This window comes from Pseudonaja textilis, chromosome 5, assembly GCF_049901715.1.
Source record: "Pseudonaja textilis isolate UNSWEBS1 chromosome 5, rPseTex1.2, whole genome shotgun sequence".
NCBI lineage: Eukaryota > Metazoa > Chordata > Lepidosauria > Squamata > Elapidae > Pseudonaja > Pseudonaja textilis.
In genome coordinates this window covers 69,727,154-69,748,279 of record NC_141994.1, presented here as the reverse complement: position 1 = coordinate 69,748,279, position 21,126 = coordinate 69,727,154, and the positions used below count along the sequence as shown (strand labels likewise).

The 21,126-nt window shown below is 44.1% G+C and overlaps 1 protein-coding gene across 3 annotated transcripts in view; it reads left to right on the top strand.

Annotated features, from left to right (window-relative positions):
* The window catches only part of GATA3 (GATA binding protein 3), a 69,536-nt gene extending 48,653 nt beyond the window's left edge, over positions 1-20,883 (top strand). For 2 of the 3 annotated variants that reach the window (XM_087935312.1, XM_087935314.1), the window contains 3 exons: positions 6,998-7,143; positions 16,862-16,987; positions 19,326-20,883. In XM_087935312.1, coding sequence (XP_087791438.1) covers positions 6,998-7,143; positions 16,862-16,987; positions 19,326-19,610 — 557 coding nt within the window. In that variant the 3' untranslated portion in view covers positions 19,611-20,883. The remainder of the gene's footprint in view (positions 1-6,997; positions 7,144-16,861; positions 16,988-19,325) is intronic. The other variant, XM_087935313.1, reaches the window with a different exon arrangement.
* Positions 20,884-21,126: the final 243 nt, after the last annotated feature.

The following is a 21,126-nucleotide window of genomic DNA, read 5'->3' as shown; positions in this document are numbered from 1 at the left end:
AACAGGCATAGGAATGCTTTACGAGTTGACACAAGATGGGTGAGATTTGGCCCATTTTACCACCTTTTTTGGCCACATTTGTTAAGTGAATTGCTGCCGTTGTTAAGTGAGTAACATGATTGTTAAGTGAATCTGGCTTCCCCATTGGCTTGGCTTGTCTGAACGTCGCAAAAGGGGTGGATGGGTGTCACATGACCCTGAGATGCTGCGACCATCATAAATATGAGTCAGTTTGCCAAGCAGCTGAATTTTGATCACATGGCTGTGGGGATGCTTGCAACGGTCACATGTGTGACCATTTTTTCCCCCCAGCGTCCTTGCAACCTTGAAGGGTCACTAAGTTAATTGCCATAAGTCAAGGATTATTTTGCAGTTACTTATTTGCCATCCCCCAAACCTGATGGTTTTGCATCTCGGGCAAGTGGCTTTTAAAATAATTCCTCTGACTGGAATATGTGTTCGTGGTAGGAAATAAAATGGTATCTGAACCTCAGTCTGCGGTCACAACCGTTCTCCTCCTCACCGTTGTTTCGTTTTAAGTTAAAAACGGCCTCAGTGTCATAATAAGAGGTTGCGCTGGCAGAAACTACCTAGGCAGGAAAATGGTGAGATTCATTTGAAGTACATCCCCACAGGAGTAATAACACAAGGCCATCATTACCGCATTCATTCTATATCAGCATTGCTATAAAAATGTATTAGAGGGTGAGATGAGAGAGGGAAGAAGACAGAGGAAGAGGGAGGGAGAAAGAGAGGGGGAGAGAGAAAGGGAGGGTGAGAGAAGGGGAGAGGAAGAGGGAGGGAGGAAGAGAGAGGGAGAGGGAGGGAGGGAAAGAGAGGGAGGGAGGGAGAAAGAGAGGTGGAGAGGGAGGGGAGAATGAGAGAGGGAGAGAGAAAGGGTGAGAGAAGGGGAGAGGGAGAGGGGGAAGGGAGAGAGAGGAGAGGAGGGAGAGGGAGGGAGAATGAGAGGGAGAGAGAAAGGGAGGGTGAGAGAAGGGGAGAGGGAGAGGGATGAAGGGAGAGAGAGGGAGGGAGGGAGAAAGAGAGAGAGGAAGGTAGGAGAGAAAGAGGGAGGAAGTGAGGGAAAATGAGAGGGAGGGAGAAAGAGAGAGAGTGAGAGAGAGGGGGAAAGGGGGAGGGAGGAAGGGAGAGAGGGAGGAAGAGAGAGAGAGAGAAACACTTTTTTTTTTAATCTGGAAGAGTTGCTCATCTGAATTTCAAGAGAGGGACAGAAGAAAATAATGACATTATATAAATGCACATAACTCATTTCAGCCACAGGGTAAAAGCTAAGCGTGTTAGAAAGTTCACAGAGCCTTATTAAGATTGTCCCATGGTTTAATTCACCGAGGTGTTAATTATAGCCCTCTTTTAGAGCAAGGACGGCTGGTAGTTAAGTCAAAGTTGGGGGTTCAAGAAAGGGAAGGAGATCTTAGCCGAGACAAGATGTTGAGACTCTCGAAAGGAGAGCAGAGAAGAGCAACGAAGAGGATTAGGGGATTGGAGGCTAAATATATATATAAAGAGCAGTTGCTGGAATTGGATTTGTCTAGTCTAAAGAAAAGAAGAATTAGGGGAGGCAGGATAGCAGCCTTCCAATGTCTCAGGGGCTGCCCCAAAGAAGAGGGAGTCAAGCTATGCTCCAAAGCACCTGAAGGCAGGACAAGAAACAATGGATGGAAACTAATCAAGGAGAGAAGCAACTTAGAACTATTTTTATTTATTTATTTTGTATTTGTCAGTTGCTTATAAGACAATAGGTATAAGTAAAAACATAGTTATGAATACATGGATATATATATATAAGAAAAATAAAATAAATAAATTAAAAAAACAATAACTAAGGAGGAATTCCCTGACAGGGAGAACAATGAACCAGTTGAACAACTTGCCTCCAGAACTTGTAAAATGCTCCAATACTGGAAGATTTCAAGAAGAGACTGGACGACCATTTGTCTGACATGGTATTGGGTCTCCTACCTGAGCGGGGGTTGGACTAGAAGACCTCTCAGGTCCCTTCCAACTCTGTTATTCTGCATGCTATTTTTTTTTTCTCTTGGAAAAAAAATTAAGCAAAGGTCTGATGTCTGTTGTTAAATCAAATTGCTTTTCAACCTTCTTTGAGTTGGTGGTAGCAAATTTTCCCAGCGTGACGTTTTGCTGTCCCCGTTGTCCTCCCGTTGCCTGTCTTGGTTGGCAGCCCTTTGGTGTGGAGTGGATCTGACACAGTTTGAGGCTACCCACAAATGGTGTCAAATGAACAGAGGGGAAAAAAAAGGTACCTTGACAGTCACATTCGTAAGGTTAATGTATTTCTTGTTGTTAAGTTGGGGGAAGATGCAAAGGCAGGAAAAAAAATGGTGGTTGCCGGAAGATATTTAGGTCATATTTAGACAGTGTTGGGATTCGATTTTTTTTTTTTTTACTACTGGTTCTGTGGGCGTGGCATGGCTTGGTGGGCGTGGCAGGGGAAGGTTACTGTAAAATCCCCCTTCCCTCCCCACTCCACTAACCTGCTTTCCAGCTCCGTTCTCCTGGGCAGGGCAACCAAAGAAGACCCAGCCAATCAGCTGGGACTCAATGGGAGGCGGAGAATAGATGGGGGTGGGGCCAGTCAAAGGTGGGATTTGCCGGTTCTCTGAACTACTCAACATTTCCACTACCGGTTCTCCAGAACTGGTCAGAACCGGCTGAATACCCACCTCTGGATTTAGATAAAGATGGAGGAAGGTTCCAAATATACTTGTTTCGCAAGTACTGGACTTCCTTTGTTTTTTACCTGAAAACCTTTCGCTTCCCATCTGAGAAGCTTCAGTTTAGTTCAGTTTAGATTCTGGATCAATAGTAGGAACGTCTAATGGTATAAATGGGAAATATTTTTCATCTGAGAATTATTAAGGGCTGAGTAGACGCTTTTCTGGCATGGATTAATTTTAATAAGTAAAATTTGTCTGGCCATGGCTGTTTGTCACTTTAGATCTAACATAGATCTTTTTCAGCTGGTATTTTTTATTTTACAAAGGAAATAGTAATAGATGCGTGATATACTGTTGTTTAAAGATATGGAAAAAAGAAAACAATGGGTAGGAACTGAGCTTTTTAATGCTTAAACAGCATGCACCTGGATAAAATGCCTATAACTTAACTTAAATAACCTTTAAAGATTTATCTAAATTAACAGAGAACATTGAAAGACCCCATTGTCTTCCTTTCTACCTACACGTCGAATTAAAAATAATCCAGTTTCTGGATTCCTTAGCTGTACAGGTAGTCCTCGACTAATGACCACAATTGGGCCCCAAATTTTCTGTTGCTAAGGGAGACATTTCTGAAGTGAGTTTTGTCCCATTTTACGACCTTCCTTGCCACAAGTTAGTAAGTGAATCATGGCAGTTAAGTTAGTCCCGCAGTTGTGAAACGAATCTCGCTTCCTTATTGACTTTGCTTGTCAGAAGGTCACAAAAGGGGATCACATGACCCCCCAGGGGGGACGACACTGCAACCGTCATAAATATGAATCAGTTGCCAAGCGCCTGGATTTTGATCGCATGACCATGGGGATGAGGCATGTCATAAGTGTGAAAATGGTCATAAGTCACTTTTCCCAGGGCCGTTGTAACATCAATCATCATCATCTTCTTCTTTTAACAACCCCATAATCCCTTGGGGGGTGGAGTCTGGGAAACTGAATGGAGCTAGCAGAGTGTTTTAATGGCCGGATGCCGTTCCTGACGCCAGTGCGGAGTTTTGTTGCCAAACGTCTGGATTTTGATCACATGACCATGGGGATGCTACGAGAAATATGATCGTAAGCCATTTTTTTTCAGTGCTGTGGTCACTGAACGAACTGTTGTAGGTCAAGGACTGCCTGTATACTGGCCCATAAGTTAAACCAACAAACTTAGTTTGTGTGGCACAGTTAAATCACAGGTGTGCAAGCAAGGTAAACACAAACTTCTTGTGAAATTGCATCTGCTTCAATCAGAGGTGGTATTCAGTAGGTTCTGACCAGTTCTGGAGAACCACTAGCGGAAATTTTGAGTAGTTTGGAGAACCGGTGGCAGAAATTTTGAGTAGTTTGAAGAACCGGTAGCAGAAATTTTGAGTAGTTTGGAGAAACGGTAGCGGAAATTTTAAGTAGTTCGGAGAACCAGCAAATCCCACCTCTGACTGGCCCCGTCCCCCATTTCTTCTCTGCCTCCTGAGTTCCAGCTGATCGGCCAGGTCTTCTTTGGTTGCCCTGCAGAGGAGAACAGAGCTGGAAAGCAGGTTAGTGGGGTGGGGAGGAAATGGAGATTTTACAGTAACCTTCCCCTGACATGCCCACCAAGCTGCATGATTTTACTTTGTAGAAAGAAGATCCCATCTCCACCATATATTGTCATTTAAATTTTTGCTGCTTTTGATCAATTCAGGGAATTTAGGTTGACTAATTTTCAGCCTTAACCCACTGGTGTGCACATGACTAGTTCATTTTAACGGGTTATGCCGAATGGCTCAATTTTTGCTCAACGTTTCTAAGTCTCTTACTTCTGTGTGAACAGTTCAGTGGAAAGTACAAAAAATATGTCAATAAAGCTTTCTATGAAGGGATTCTCTTGTTGAACTTGGATGAGATGAGCCTTTGAGTAAAGCACTATTGTTAGATTTACACTGTCTTCACAAAATCAAAAGGTTTTAATCATTTGCGGAGCTGCAGCATTTAATTGGTTGGATTAATTAATTCAAAGAATCCCTCAATTGATGAAATACTGTTTCTTAATAATGAAACAGCAGGTCTTCTTTGTTTGGCTGCATAATTTATACTTATAAATTGTTGTTAATTATTTTTACTGCCAAGACCGGAGGTTTCAGGGTTTCAGACTGGAAGAAGGTTAAATTATTTGAAGGTTGGAGCAGAGGTGACACTTCAAAAAGCAAAGCACGGATCACATGGTGAAACAAACTGAAAATTAAGTTGATCCCTGGTTGATGCAAGTTCCTTTGGAAAGTTGGTGGGTTTATTGATTCTGAGATCTGGACTTTCTGGTTTTTCTTTGGAGATGTTTCACTTCTCATCCAAGAAGCTTCTTCAGCTTCTGGGGGAATGGAAGGATTATCCTGTCAGAGCTGAAGAAGCTTCTTGGATGAGAAGTGAAACGTCTTCAAAGAAAAACCAGAAAGTCCAGTTGCCTCTTGAAAAAAAAAAAACACCTGTGAGACAACCAGAACCTGAAGGACTGAGAATCTCCATAAACATTGATTCTGAGAATGATCCAATCTTAATCTGAGCCAGTGCTCCATTTATTGGTAAGTATATACAGGGTTAACCTGATGAATGATATAATTGATTGAGGGTTCAACTCCTATGCACCATCTTTTCTGAGCCATTGAACCCAATAGGACAAATTTCCGAGTAGCTTTGTACTGAGGTGAAGTCAACTTCAGCATTTCTCAATACTGTTACATTTCTAGGCACGCTTACCTGGAAACAATTTTTTACCTGTTCAAGAAAGAGAGAGAGGGGGTACCTAGAACTAAAGAGACATTTCCTGAGGGTGAAAACAATTAATCAGTGGAACGACTTGCCACCAGAAGTTGTGGATGCTCCAATATTGGAGGGTTTTTCAGAAGAGGTTGGGTAACCATTTGTCTGAAGTGGGGTAGGGTTTCCTGCTGGAGCCTGGGGTTGGACTAGGAGACCTCTAAGGTCCCTTCCAATTCTATTTTATTCTGTCCATCAAGGAGTGATTCCCACCTAGAATTAAAGGGAAATTTCCTGACACTGATTCAAACAGCCAGTGGAACTGTTTGCCTCCAGAAGTTGTGGATGTTCCATCACTGGAGGTTTTTAAGAAGAGATTGGACAACCACTTGTCTGAAATCGTATAGGGTCTCCTACTTGAGCAGGGGTTGGACTAGAAGACCTCCAAGGTCCCTTCCGACTGTCTTCTTCTGTATGTTCTACATCAGGGGTCTTCAAACTTGACAGCTTTAAGACTTGTGGACTTCAACTCCCAGAATTCCTCCTCCAGTCATGTTAACTCAGGAATTCTGGGAGTTGGAAGTCCACAAGTTCTTCGACTTGCCAAGTTTGAAGACCCTTGTTCTACGTGGTGTCCTGATCTGAATGCAAGAGGGAAAATGTGTTTCACTGTGTTTCAATACCCCGTTGCGCACAAATTATCCAGAAATATCGATGATCTCTTGGGATTCCCCTTGCAATTGGAATGTCTGCGTAGCTCTTGTTTTTCCTTATCCCTATCGTTAATTTATGGTTTTAATTGTGCATTTGGGCAGAAGGCAGTCATTTAATTTCATTTTTGCCTTTTTTTTCTCCTCCCTCGTGGTTGGGAACTACCGAGGATCCCTAGATGCAGGCAGAGATGGGATTCAAATAATTGAACAACCGGTTCACCAAACTGCTCAAAAAGTTAACAACTTGTTCTAATGAACCGGTGCAAACCAGCTGAATCCCACCACTGGATGTAGGGGTATTTCAGGTAGCCCTTGACTTAAAAACTTCCGTGTAGCGACTGTTCAGGTGTACTCCCTCCCTTTACAAAGCGATTTATGACCATTTTTTCACACTTATGACCCTTGCAGAATCCCCCTAGTTACAAACATTTAGATGCTTGGCAACCGACTTGTATTTATGATGCTGGCAGCGTCCCAGGAGGGTCATGTGATCCCCCTTTTGCGAACTTCTGACAAGCAAAATCAGTAGGGAACCCAGATTTGCTTAACCGACACGTGACTTGCTTAGCAACTGCGCTGATTCACTTAACGACGATAGCAGGAAAGGTGGCGACACGGGACAGAACTCATTGAACGCCTGTCTCGCTTAGCAAGGGAAATTACTTGGGGCTCCGGTCGTGGCCGTAAAGTCGAGGACTACCTGTAGAAATGTAATAAACCACATCTCTGCAGCGGAGAAACCCTGACCCACCCGACGTGTCCCCCTCTTCCTTCCTTTGCTGCCCCTCCCTCAATGATTTGTGTCCCCTTTTGTTTTCAGAAGGCAGGGAGTGTGTAAACTGTGGAGCTACCTCAACCCCACTTTGGAGGCGAGATGGCACAGGGCATTACCTCTGTAACGCCTGTGGATTGTACCACAAAATGAATGGGCAAAATCGGCCGCTGATAAAGCCCAAAAGAAGACTGGTAAGTGAATCTCAGATTTCAAAAAAATGCACTAACTTCTTTTTCTCCTCTCTCTCTCTTTTCTTTCTTTCTTTCTCTTTCCTTTTTTTCTTTCCTCCCGCTCCTCTTCCATATCCTCCCTACCTTCATCCTTCCATCCATCCCTTCTCTACCATCACGTCCTCTTCCCTCCCCCTTCCCTTCCACCTCCTCCTCCCTACCTCCGTCCATCCGTCCCTTCACTTCTACCTCCTCCCTCCCTCCCTTTCTTTCTACTTCTTCCTCCATACCTCCATCCATCCATCCATCCATCCATCCATCCATCCATCCATCCCTTCTCTTCTACCTCCTCTCTCCCTTCGCTTCTACCTCCTCCTCCCTACCTCCATCCATCCATCCATCCATCCATCCATCCATCCATCCCTTCTCTTCTACCTCCTCCCTCCCTCCCTTCCCTTCTACCTCCTCCTCCATCCATCCATCCATCCATCCATCCATCCATCCATCCATCCTTCCCTTCTCTTCTACCTCCTCCTCCCTCCCTCTCTCCTCCTCCACCTCTTCCTCCTCCTCCTCCTCTTCCTTCTTTCCTCAGCCCAAGATGGAGAACTTTCTGGAGGGACTAGAACTGGGCCAATCCGCCCAAAGTCTTATTTGTCTGTACAGAAGAGAGTTTTTGAGGGGCCCCGCTCCCCATTTTTCACCATGAGTGCCAAGTTATGTACCATTTCTGTCTCTCTCTATATGTCTCTTTATTTTTTTAAAAAACAAATTCTGGAGCTTTTGCTTTGAAATGAAAAATAGGGTCAGGATGATCCTAAACGGTTTGTCTTTGAGGGTGATGGTGGTTGAAGATGGAGAAGATGCGGGAAAGAGATGGGAAAGAGAGGATTGATTCGGGGGAAAGGAAGTGGTGAGACACAATGCCTTGATCCTCATTGTTTGCAAAAATTAAAAAGGTCCCGAAAGCTTAAAGATGGTGGACAGCCTTATCTTCTGAGGCGGGTTTGTTAAGAGTACCGAAAGGTTCCAGAAGCTGAAAAGAATAGGATGTTTTTACCTCAACTTCCTCTGTAAATAAAATGAGTGAGAGACTCAACAGTGAAAGACTGCAGTTCATTTAGTGACCATTCGAAGTTACAACGGCACTGATAAAAGTGAGTCATGACCATTTTTTTTCCACACTTATGACCGTTGTAGCATCCCCTTGGTCACATGATCAAAATTCGAACTCTTGGCAGTTCGATTGTTTCCTTTTCAGACGTCTCATGACCCGACTAGGTAACAGCATCAGTGCTAGAAAGGAGTGGAGTTTACAAGGAGGAGAAGAGGAGGAAGAAGAAGAGGGGAAGGATGGGGAGGAGAACTGCAGGGTTCTGGGTGCTCTTTGAAATTATTTGTTTCCTTTTCAGACGTTTCATGACCCAGCTAGGTAACACCATCAGTGCTAGAAGGGGAGTGGTGTTTGTTCTCTTTTTATCCATTCGTGGATATAGGCTGTGGATTGTCAATTCCACAGCAGGGCAAGGCCCTAACCAGATTCTGGTTGTGGAGAGAGAAATGGAGGCACTATGCTTATGGGCACACAGATAGCGAGATCCTATCCTAATCCTGGATTTGAGCCATTCTCACGCTTAACTGTGTTTGATTGTTAGGATGCCAGGTGACCGGATAAGGAGAAGCACATTCTTCCTCCCCTCTCATTAGGATGTTGTTTTCCCCTTGTCTTTTGCAGCCCACCTGGGTTTTTTTTTTTTTTTTCAGGACATTTTTGGGTTATTTCCCCTCACAACCCATCCCCTCTTTGAGGATTAAAAAAAAAAAAACGCTTCCCCAAAACCAAACAACACGAAGTGGGATTATAAACGGGTCCAAGGAAAGAGAAGGAGACAGCCCCTTCCTCTTCGCCAGTGCCCGACCCACGACTGCGTCCTTTCTGAAGCTGCTTCTCATTAGGGAAAATAAAAAGTTGGAGGGAACTTCCATATGCCTGCGTGTACCGTGTCGTTTGGCCCTAAGGAAATAGGACATTGTTTTCGTTTTGTTACATCTGTTTCTCTAAAGGTTTTGGAAGACGTACAAGGCTGTTTGGATAAATCGGCTGGTGCTTTGGATTGTAAATGGGGGAGAGGAGGGAGCGGAGGAACATTTTGCAGGGACTGGTAGAGAGGATAACGCTGAACCTTTAAGTCGAAATCCTGCCTCTTCCCTTCCCTTCCTTTTCTTAATATAGGTAAAGGTAAAAGTTCCCCTCACACATACATGCTAGTTTTGCTACTCGTTTCTGGCTGTAGTGGGGCAGCACTTATCTCCGTTACAAAGCTGAAGAGCCAGCGCTGTCCAAAGACGTCTCCGTGGTCATGTGGCCGGCAGAACTAAATGCCGAAGGCTCACAGAACGCTGTTCCCTTCCCACCAAAGGGGTCCCTATTTTTCTACTTGCATTTTTTACACGCTTTCGAACTTCTAGGTTGGTAGAAGCTGGGAGAAGGAACAGGAGCTCGCTCCATTACACGGTGCTGGGGATTTGAACTGCCGAACTGCTGACTTTTCTGATCGACAAGGTCAGCGTCTTAGCCACTGAGCCACCATGTCTCCTTTTCTTAATATATATATACCCTTTTTCAGTGAGGGAGGGCTGTCCCATACAGGTGTTCCTTGATGTACGACCACAAAAGAGCTCAACATTTCTGTTGCAAAGCGAGAGAGTGGTTGAGTGAGTTTTGCCCCAACTTTCTTGCCGTAGTTGTTAAACGAACCACTGCAGTTGTTAAGTGAATCTGGCTTGGCCCAATGACTTTGCTTGCCACGACAATCGGGTCTTCATTCGACCAACCTGGGAAGGATGAAAGGGTGGAGTCAGACCAGAATAGAAGCTAAACAAAACAGAATAACAGAGTTGGAAGGGACCTTGGAGGTCTTCTAGTCCAACCCCTTGCCCAAGCAAGTAACACTACACCATTTCAGACAAATGGTTTTCCAGTTTCTTCTTGAAAGCCTCCAGCGATGGAGTATTCACAACTTCTGGTGGCAAGCAGTTCCACTGGTTAATTGTTTTCACTCTTAGGAAATTTCTCCTTAGTTCTGGGTTGCTTCTCTCCTTGATTAGTTTCCACCCATTGTTTCTTGTCCTGCCTTCAGGTACTTTGGAGAATAGCTTGACTTCCTCTTCTTTGGGACAGCCCCTCAGTTGCTGGAACACTGCTTTCATGTCTCCCCTTGTCCTTCTTTTCACTAGACTAGACATAACCCATTCCTACAACCATTCTTCATTTTTGTCCTCCAGGTTCCTTGGAGAATAAGTGGACTCCCTTCTTCTTTGTGGCAGCCCCTTATATATTAGATATTGATAAGAGTTAACCTTGGGCCCTGTCAGGATCAAAGGGGAAGGGCTTTGATCATCAAAAGTTGTTAGATTTCTTAGATTATTTTACTTTATGATTGATCCAGAGATACACACGCAATCACACAGACATTAGTTAGATATGAAAATTCTTCCGTTTGAATATAGTATAATGAACAGCTTTCTTCCTTTCCCCACACCAGCTGCTAGAATAAATTTGCATCCAATGCTGGGAAAGAATACTTTGGTATGTGTCAGTTCCTGGTTGTAGTGTCCTAGATGTGGTTTCCAACATATGACAATCATGGCGAGGCCACCAAGTGTATTGCTGATCATCCATAACTCAAGATTCACTGAAACTACAACTCCCATATTTTCTTCTGTTAAGTGGTAGTTCTAACTCCTCTGGGAGAATCGGTAGTTGGGGACGAACCATGAGCAGAGGGGTTTGGCTAGAAGACCTCCAAGGTCCCTTCCCTTTCTATTATGAATTTGAATTTGAAAAAAACGTTAGAGTTATCCTTAAGTCTTCCTTGGCACAAATATACAGTACATCGGACCTGAGAACCTTTGCTGTTGGATGATGATCCGGTGGCGCCCACAGAACTCCTGCTAAATTTCCAAAATAAATAAGAAAGCCCCTGGATTCCTTGAGAATTAAAACCTTCCCTCCTCCATCCAGCGGCTATAACGGTTTTAAAATTCTTCCTTCGATGAATCTAGCCCTTAGACTTATATACTGCTTCACAGTGCTTCACAGCCCTCTCTAAGTGGTTTACAGAGTCAGGATGTTGCCACCAACAATCTGGGTCCTCCTTTTACCCACTTTGGAAGGACGGAAGGCTGAGTCTACCTTGAGCCTGGTGAGAATTGAATTGCTGAACTTCTGGCAATCAGCAGTCAGCAGAAGTAGCCTGCAATACTGCATTCTAACTACTGTGCCAACACAGTCCCTTCCTTCCTTCCTTCCTTCTCTCCCTACTCCCTTCCCTCACTGTATTCCCATTCCTTCCTCTTTTCCTCCTTTCCTTCCTTCCTTCCTTCCCTCCCTGTATTCCCTTTCCTTCCTCTTTTCCTCCCTCCCTCCCTTCCTTCCCTCCCTGTATTCCCTTTCCTTCCTCTTTTCCTCCCTCCCTCCCTTCCTTTCCTTCCTGTATTCCCTTTCCTTCCTCTTTTCCTCCCTCCCTCCCTTCCCTCCCTCCTTCCTTCCCTCCCTGTATTCCCTTTCCTTCCTCTTTTCCTCCCTCCCTCCCTTCCTTTCCTTCCTGTATTCCCTTTCCTTCTTTCCTTCCTCCCTTCCTTCTTACTTAGCACTTAGACTTATATACCGCTTTACAGCCCTCTCTAAGCAGTTTACAGAGTCAGGATATTGCCTACCCCCTAACAAACTGGCACCTCATTTTACCGACCTCGGAAGGATGGAAGGCTGAGTTGTTCAGGATCGAACTGCCGGCAGTCGGCAGTCAACAGAATTAGCCTGCAATACTGCATTCTAACCACTGCGCCACCACGGCTCTATACGTGGCTGGACTGGTTTTAAGTCCCTTTTTTTTCCAGCACTGACCTAACATTTGTTAAATGAATGATTGTAAGTTCAGGACTCCCTGTAATTTTTAAATGAGCAACTGGGATATCTTGAGTAGGGCTTGACGATTCTCTGGGTTTCTGTCCAGATCAGCTGCCTTGGACCATATTACAGGTAGTCCTCGACTTACGGCTGTCATTGAGCCCAGAATTAGGTGTGTCATAAATCATGCCAGTTTTTAAGCAGGTCACTCTGCCTGATTTTTTACAAGTTTTTTTTTTTAATTTGAATTCAGGCCATATGTAGTCCTAGGGAGATTTGCTGTAACTTTGAGCCGTCGCTAAGGATTTATTCATAAGTTGAGGACTACCCATGGTGGGGAATAGACGCCAATATTGGAGAATTCCAAATACGGCATGATTCATTGACAAAAAAACAAAGTACAGTATGAATCAACTGTAAAACTGACAACAACAGTCATTTGAAAAGGCACCGCAGGCTCAGTTCAGTCAAAGTGAAACTTGTTGCGATTCCACTGTTGTCAGCAAAGAAAATTAACCCTGGTTTATAGCTCAGGCATGGTTTGACTGTGCTATTCCCTGGAAGTAGAATAATAATAAAAAAATATTTAAAATAATAGACCCTGTAGGTTTCCTTTTTACGTTATCTGACTTACTTCAGAAGAGCCAGGGATGTTTTGTGATAGGGCTTTTAAACATTCAGATTTTATTGGGCAAAAAACAACAGCATGTTTCTAGTCCATAAGGCCACAAAGCTGGGTTTTAATATTATTTGGGCAGTGCCTTGGAAAAATCACAAATACAGGTAGTCCTTGACGTACGCCCACAATTGAGCCACAAATGTCTGTTGCTACGCGAGACATTTGCTCCCAAGTGAATTTGACTCGGTTTTACAACCTTTCTTGCCACCGTTGCTAAGGGAATCCATTCAGCTGGCTTCCCAGTTGACTTTGCTCATCAGACGGTCACAAAAAGGGATCGCATGACCCTCGGATATTGCAACCGTCACAACTATGAGTGTGAATTTTGATCATGTGACCACGGGAACACTGCAATGGTCATAAGTGTGAAAAACGGTCGCAAGTCACTTTTTCAAGTGCCGTCGTAACTTTGAGCAGCCATCAAACAGACTGTTGTGAGTCAAGGACTGTCTGCCCAGATTTTGGAAACTTTGCAAATCACAAAAGAGAAATATTGGGACCGTTGCACTGTTTTTGGTCAAAGAAACCTCAGAGAAATACATAACTCTATAGTATTGTTTCCTCTCTCGCCGGTCTGAGAAATAATGTGTTTAAACACAGCATCGTAATTAATTTGATCCTGATGTTTAGACTCTCATAACTAAATTGTTGAGCAGTGACATTATTTTACAGATAGGATGTACCACGTTCAGCCCTGAATGTTGTAGTTAAAACACACGCACACACACATACATACACAACTGCGCAAATCTTCAAGTTGACTGGGAACAAGCATTTTACATTTTGGGATAAAACATAGGCATATGGCTTGACTAAAATGCGTTAGCCACTGCTGAGGTTCATTAGTCATGGAGAACTGTGAGAAGAACTTTAACCGAAAAAGATCGGTTGATCATTTTGAGGTGGACGGTGGTTGAGGAGTTGTTTACAAGCAGTCTGCAGAACATATGACTCCAGCCTCAGAGGAGTACAGAGTAGAATGTCAAGGAGAACGATTTTGGATGCTTAGCATCTTTAATTAACTCCGTCTTCGGCAATGCACAGTCCCCAGGGTGGTTGGTGGGATGAGGGCCAGGTTGCCCATCAGAGAAACAACCTAGATTGAAGGAGATGGAGGTGGGTGGATGGAGAATGCTTCCAACTGCCCACATGGTGGGATCCAAATGTCCAAGGACGCCTTCCTTGGCATCCGTCACCTCCCCAGGTCCATCCGTTTCCCATTTTTTAAATTTATCAAAGCGCGTTGTTACTACAATGGAAACTGGGCAAGCTCGAAATCAAAGGGCCAATCTCAATACTCTTTAGAAAAAGAATAGGGTTTTTTTTTGAGTCCTGCAAACTTTTTAAAGAAATAATGAACGAGCGGGGGCGGGGGGCTCGTTGCTTGGATGTTTGCCCGTCTCCACCAGGAGAAGGAAGGCAAAACTAAGCTGAAATTTTAGGGAGGACCATGAGAAGGTTGCATGGAGCAGGCCTCCTAGTTAACTTCTTCTCAGTGGGTGTCTTGGCTCTGGCTGTCATCCTCTCGGTGGCCATTTTATGAATCGGGAACGGCATCCTTGAAGGCAGCCATTTTGTGAGAGAGCACCATGCTCTCCGAATTCCATCCCAAAGTTGTGGATCCAAGAAAGCGAAGCGGATGTTGTCAACTTATGAAATATTCCTATGCCTGTTTCCAAGATGCCATGAGGATGAGGGGGGAAAGACCTGAAGGAGCATATGGCAAATAAAATCAGAAGCACATTCCAAGCTTATCTTATAAAGATTGTAATTTAGGAAACCAGGTTTTCTGCCCACAAAAATCCTTTATAGGAGAAAGTGAGTGATGACACCCAGCCCATGAACGAATTATTATACACCAGGGGGGTGGGGGAAGACAGGGTCATAGGTGGTTGTAAGTTACATGTCTCAGAGTTGGCTTCATACAGGTCATACTGGCATGTTGCTCCTAATCTTTTGAAGTTTTTTGAAACTTGGCTCGAGGCTTATGATTGAATTAGGGCGATCACCGAAATCCTGACAGATGTGTCTACTGTGTGAAGCCCCATAGTTGCTCTACCTCGATGGAGAGAAGTGGGTCACCACGGCTTGCTTCATGATCATGACTGAGCCCAAAATTTCAGTTGCTAAGCGAGAAGAGTTGTTAACTGAATTCCCCACCCCATTTCACAAACTTTCTGGCCACAAGTGGTTGGTTGGTTGGTTAGTTAGCAGTTGTTAGTTAGTCACATGGTTGTGAAGTGAATCTGGCTTCTCCGTTGATTCTGTTTTGTCAGAAGGTCACAAGAGGTGATCGCAGGTTGGCTAAGGACCTCAAGGTTTAAGTGTCAGAACTGAACATTGGATGGACATCAGACAATTGATAAGGAGCAGTAGAAGTAGGATGGAAAATTGGCCCCCTCTGTGGAGATGTCTATCTCTTGGATCTTGAGAAAGTCTTGGATGCTGTGAGGCAGTTTGGAGGGATCAATTCTAGCAGCTTCATTCTAGCATCCCTCACTTTTAATCTCTGATCATTTAAACCTTAATGATCGAACTTGGTGGATATATTCTTGATATCATCTGGAGAGGCACATGGTGAATGATCTCACTGGTTTTAGGGAAGCCCGTGAATAATGTATCTAAGATTGTTATTCATCTCTGAGTTTTTTCTTTCTCTGACTGTTCGTAGCTGGGAACTCTATTGTTTAATACAGAGATCTCCAAACTTGGCAACTTTAAGACTTGTGGATTTCAACTACCAGAATTCTCCGGCCAGCTGGAGAGCTGAAGTCTTAAAAAGTTGGGGACCTCTGGTTTAATACATTGAAAAATTATGGGTAGAGATTATAAGAATGTAAGCAGTGCCCTGCTGGATTAGAACTAGTCTTCTCCCAGTGGGCCACCAATCCTATGAGCAAAATTGACCCCAATGTTTTTGTTGTTAAGCAAGACAGTTGTTAAGTGAATCACTGCAGTGGTGACGTTAGCGACATGTTTGTTAAGAGAATGTGGCTTCCCTCCATTGACTTTGGTTGTTGGAAGGTTGCAAAAGCGGATCACATGCCCCTTGGACACCACAACCATCGTAATATGAGCCAGTTGCCTAGCATCCAAAGTTGGTCATGGGACCATGGGGATGCTGCCACAGTTGTAAGTGTGAAAATAGCAACAGCAGTAGCACTTAGACTTATATACCGCTTTATAGTGCTTTCCAGTCCTCTCTAAGCAGTTTACAGAGTCAGCCTATTGCCCCCAACAATCTGGGTCCTCATTTTACCGACCTCGTAAGGATGGAAGGCTGACTCAACCTTGAGCCTGGTGAGATTAGAACTGCCAAAGCGGGTGGCAATCAGAAATCAGCAGAATTAGCCTGCAGTACTGCACTCTAACCACTGCGCCACCAAGGCTTTTAAGCGGTCATCAGTCCCTTTTTTCAGTGCTGTTGTAATTTTGTAGGGTCACTAATGGTTGTAAGTCAAGGACTACCCATAGATGTTCTTCAGAGGCTGTCCCACTGCCACCAGGGCTAATAGCTGTCTGTCTCCACTACTTTCATGGATGGGTCCCACCCTTGTTGATGCCAATCAGCCAGAAACACCTCTTGCGGTAGCACACTCCAAAGTTTAATGGCCATGTTGAAAATATTTCTCTCCTGGTTCTTTTGAAGTTTTTCCATTTCATTGGGTTCTGGTTCGTTGCCAAGAGAAACACCAATGCTGAGCATTGGAATAAATATTATTTTGGGGGTGTCTTCTGAGTTGGCTTTTGCAACTTTGAACTAAGTATTGAGATTCTTGTTGATTGAAATCTTGTGTCTTTCACCATGTGGGCTAATGTAAGACCCAAAGAGGTGACTACACAATTGCACTTGGATCCAACCTCTGAAGAACTGGGTGAATCGATGCATGGTTTATTGTAATGGGCTGGCTTTGCTTTTGTAGGATGCACAGTGATGGTTTAGGGCAGGGATACTCAACAGTGGCAACTTTAAGATGGGTGGACTTCAACTCCCAGAATTCCACAGCCACAATGGCTGGCTGTGGAATTCTGGGAGTTAAAGTCCACCCATCTTAAAGTCACCAAGATGGAGAAAATACTAGTTTAGGGTCTTCAAAACCACCCCATGAATCAATGGTGAGGTGACTTCGCTTTCTCTCTTCTCCCCACAGTCAGCTGCAAGACGGGCTGGGACATCGTGTGCAAACTGCCAGACGACAACCACCACACTGTGGAGGAGGAACGCCAATGGGGATCCTGTGTGTAATGCCTGCGGGCTGTACTACAAGCTCCACAATGTAAGTGAGATGGTCATCCACTCAGCAGAGATAACACGGTTGTGTTACCTCAGGGGTATCCAGCCTGGTCTACTGTGAAGACTTGTGGACTTCAGCTCCATGTTGGCTAGGGAATTCTGGGAGTTGAAGTCCACAGTCGGTAATTTGGACAAGGTGGAATGGTGCTGCATTACATGGCAAAGCTAAATCGAACTGCTTTTGATGTGCTCACCTTAGTTTGCCATCTTGAGATCAAATGCAGGACGTTTTAGTCCAGGGAATGGGGAATGACAGTGGACTTCATCTCCCAGAGTTCTTGAAATTCCATGAATTTCCGTCCTATCCTCCAAATTTCAGATCTATCCTCCATCTAAATTCCCACAATACCCTTGTTGATCCTGGCTGTGAAAGGGATTGTGGACCATCTAAAGCAGAAATGGGGAACGATGGCCTCTTTATGACTTGTGAACTTCAACTCCCAGCATTCCCCAGCCAGCCATGGCTGACTCAGCATGGCCGGCTGAGGAATTCTGGGAGTTGAAGTCCACAAGTAGTAAAAAGGCCGTACTTCCCTACCTTCTGTTTTGGTGTACGTTGATCGTGTTTGAACACCCACGAAGCTTCCTAAATCAAGCTGGGCTGATGAGATTTAATTCAGGAATGGGGATGCACTGTCCTTCCATATGGAGCTGGACTACAGTTCCCATCGTCACCGACCATCTAAAAATAAATCATCTCTGATCGGGAAGCAGAGAGACAACTAACCATGCAGTCATTAAGTGAATCTGGCTTCCATCATTGACTTAGGTTTTTGGAAGCAGCAGGAAAGGCTGCAAAGGATCCCAGCATGTGGTAAATATGTGTCCCTTGCCAAATTTTGATCACACGACCATGAGGATGTTGTGATGGTCATAAGTGCAAGGACTGGCCATAAGTCACTTTTTTTAAAAGTGCTGTTTTAACTTTGAATTGGTTGCAAAATAAATGGTTGGTTGTGAGTCAAATACATCTACATTTTTATATACATTAATTCATTTATACACAGGCTGTCCTTGACTTACGACCACAATGGAGTCCAAAATTTTGGTTGCTAAGCAAGACAGTTTTTAAGTGAATTTTGTCCCATTTTACGACTTTTCTTGCCAGGATTGTTAAGTGGATCCCTGCTTACTTTGCTAAGTGAGTCACATGGTTGTTAAACAAATCTCGCTTCCCTATTGACTTTGCTTGTCAGAAGGTCGCAAAAGGGGAAATCACATGACCCTGAGACACTGCAACCGTCATAAATATGAGTCAGTTGCCAAGCGTCTGAATTTTGATCATGAGACTGGTGTGTGTGTGTGTGTGTGTGTGCCACCACGGTCGTAAGTGTGAAAAACAGTCGGAAGTCACTTTTTGCAGTGCCTTCGAAGGGTCACTGAACGAACTGTTGTAAGTCGAGGACTACCTGTACGTAAATGAATGTTGCTAGCCAGTTTTTTAAAAATTGCATCCTGTTTTGTCGGTCCTTGCTCTGGAATAGGGATCTCCAAGCTCGGCAAATTTAAGACTTGTTGAAACTACAACTCCTAGACTTCCTCAGCCAGCATGGCGGGCTGAGGAATTCTGGGAGTTGAAGTCCACAAGTCCTAAAGTTGCCAAGGTTGGGGACCCCCTGCTCTCAAATAGCATTTCTCAACGTCCGCCATTTTTAAGATGTGCGGACTTCCAACTTCCAGAATTCTCTAGCCAGCAAAGGAATTCTGGGTATTGAAGTCCATGCCCCTTGAGGCGGTTTGAGAAACACCGCTCTAGGCCGGTAATGGTGAACCTTTTTGTTGTGGTGTGTTGAAAGTGGGAGCGTGTGCCAGCATCCACAATGCAATGCACCCCGCTCCCCTGCGCATTGGTGCTCAACACCCCCCACCCCCACCATCCCCTTACTGCGTGCGCCTCCCAGCTGATTTTCGGCCTGTTTGAGGCCTTTTTCGGCCTCCCAGAGGCTCAAGGGAAGTCTCTGTAGCCTTTGGAGGCTGAAAAATGGGCCCGTTTTTTGGCCTCCAAATACCAGAAGTGATGAAACGGGCCTGTTTTTCGGTCTTCAAAGGCTGCAGATGCTTCCCTTGAGCCTCTGGGAGGCTGAAAAAGGCCTCAAATGGGCCGAAAACCAGCTGGGAGGTGCACGCGTGAACAATGCAGGTAAGTTTGGCTGGAGCTCATGTGCCCGCACAAATGGCTCTGCGTGCCACCTCTGGCACGCGTGCCGTAGGTTCGCCATCACGGCTCTAGGTCTTTGCTATCGTGTGTGTTTGCGTGAGAGACTTTGGACAAGCTGGAGACATGACCAGCTCACAAAAAAAGTTAATTGATTTTTGTTTAGATTAACAGACCCCTGACCATGAAGAAGGAAGGCATCCAGACCCGAAACCGGAAGATGTCTAGCAAGTCGAAGAAGAGCAAAAAGATTCACGACAGCCTGGATGATTTCCCCAAGACCAGCTCCTTCAATCCTGCCACCCTTTCCAGACACATGTCGTCCATCAGTCATCTCTCTCCCTTCAGCCATTCGGGCCACATGCTGACCACACCGACTCCGATGCACCCTTCTTCCAGCTTGTCTTTTGGACCTCACCACCCCTCAAGTATGGTCACCGCCATGGGCTAAAAGAGTGCATTCTCAGGCAGAGAGGGGGGAAAAAAAAAAAAATTAAAAAAAAAGAGACTTTCCTGCTTAAAAGAAAAAGAAAAAAGTGAAAAAAAAAGAAAGAAAGAAGAAACCAAGTTCCTGTTTTTTGTTTTTTTATTTTGACTTCTCTGAATGAGAAAGTTATCTTTTATATATTTGCCTCATGAGAGGGAAAAACCTTCCTGGCCCTTTCAAAAAAAACAAAAACAAAAACTGTTCGATGCAGATGCTAAAACGGACTGGCGGGAAAATAAAGGAAGATGGAAAAATGGTAAAATTGGCTGAAATCCTCGGAACGAAAGAAACAAAGCAAAGATGGAATAATTACAGAAAGTTGACTGCGAGCGTCTTTGTGTTTCTAAACCATCGAAATCTGGAGGCCATTTGTGAATAAACCATCGCCACGCAACTTCACTGTCGAACTGAGTTTTTAGTGCTGTGAAATAATAATAATAATAATAAATAATAATAATAAAACCCATACCACCCTCCTTCCTTCCCTCCCTCCTTCCTTCTCTCCCCTTTCCTTTGCTTTTCCCCTCCCGCCGAAATGAAAGCAAAGAATTGCTGAACACTGTATAACTTATATTGTAAGAAATATTGTACATTTTGTTTTTTTGGATGAAGATTGACAACTGGGTAGCTGTAAAAACAAAAACGGGGGAGGGAGGGGAAAAGAAAAAAAAAAAAGAAAAGAGATTTTGGAGGTATGGATAGTACGAGTGCCATGAGAAATATTTTATGGCACAGTCTGCAGAGAATGGACAAACCGGCAAATGTACAAATTGCCAGTTAATGCTTTTTTAGCTGTTTTGCGTGCTCTCGCTCTCTCTCCTCACCTGCTGGCTGAAAATTATTTTGATGCATTAAAAAAAGATAAAATTACATCCAAGCTGTAAGCAAGTCATCCGTTCCAGGCGACGGGCCTCTGATCAACGGAGAAGGGGTTAAGGATGGTAACAGGGGACCTGGTGTGACACACAGTAGCTTGTCTGTCACAGCCGGTTTGTCTTAAGGCCTATTCACATTGTGAACCAGTTCTTGTAATTGTCGTTTGTATGTATAACTAAAAAAAAAAAAAGCGCTCTCAAATAAGACAAGGTGTAGATTTATTTCATCCTATGATGCAGATTTGAATGGTTGTACAAATTTTACTTGCTGCTAGTGTTTAAGAACTGCGCTTTGGGTTTTTTTTTTTCCATTTTCATATTTTTCCTCTTTTTTTTTTTTTTGGAGAATAAACTAGATTAAATTCTGTTGATTCGATGTCGGCTTGTGGTTTGGAAGGGATGGGAAGTGACGTGCCAAAAGGGTCTTCAAGACTTGTGGAGAGAAGAGTCACAAAGACGATAGATAATCCAGAGGCAATAGTAGGACTCAGCTGGTTCGCATCGGTTCAATAGAACCGGTTGTTAACTTTCTGAGCAGTTTGGTGAACTGGTTGTTGGAAGAAATCATTAAGGCAGAGAACTGGTGGTTAAATTATTTGAATCCC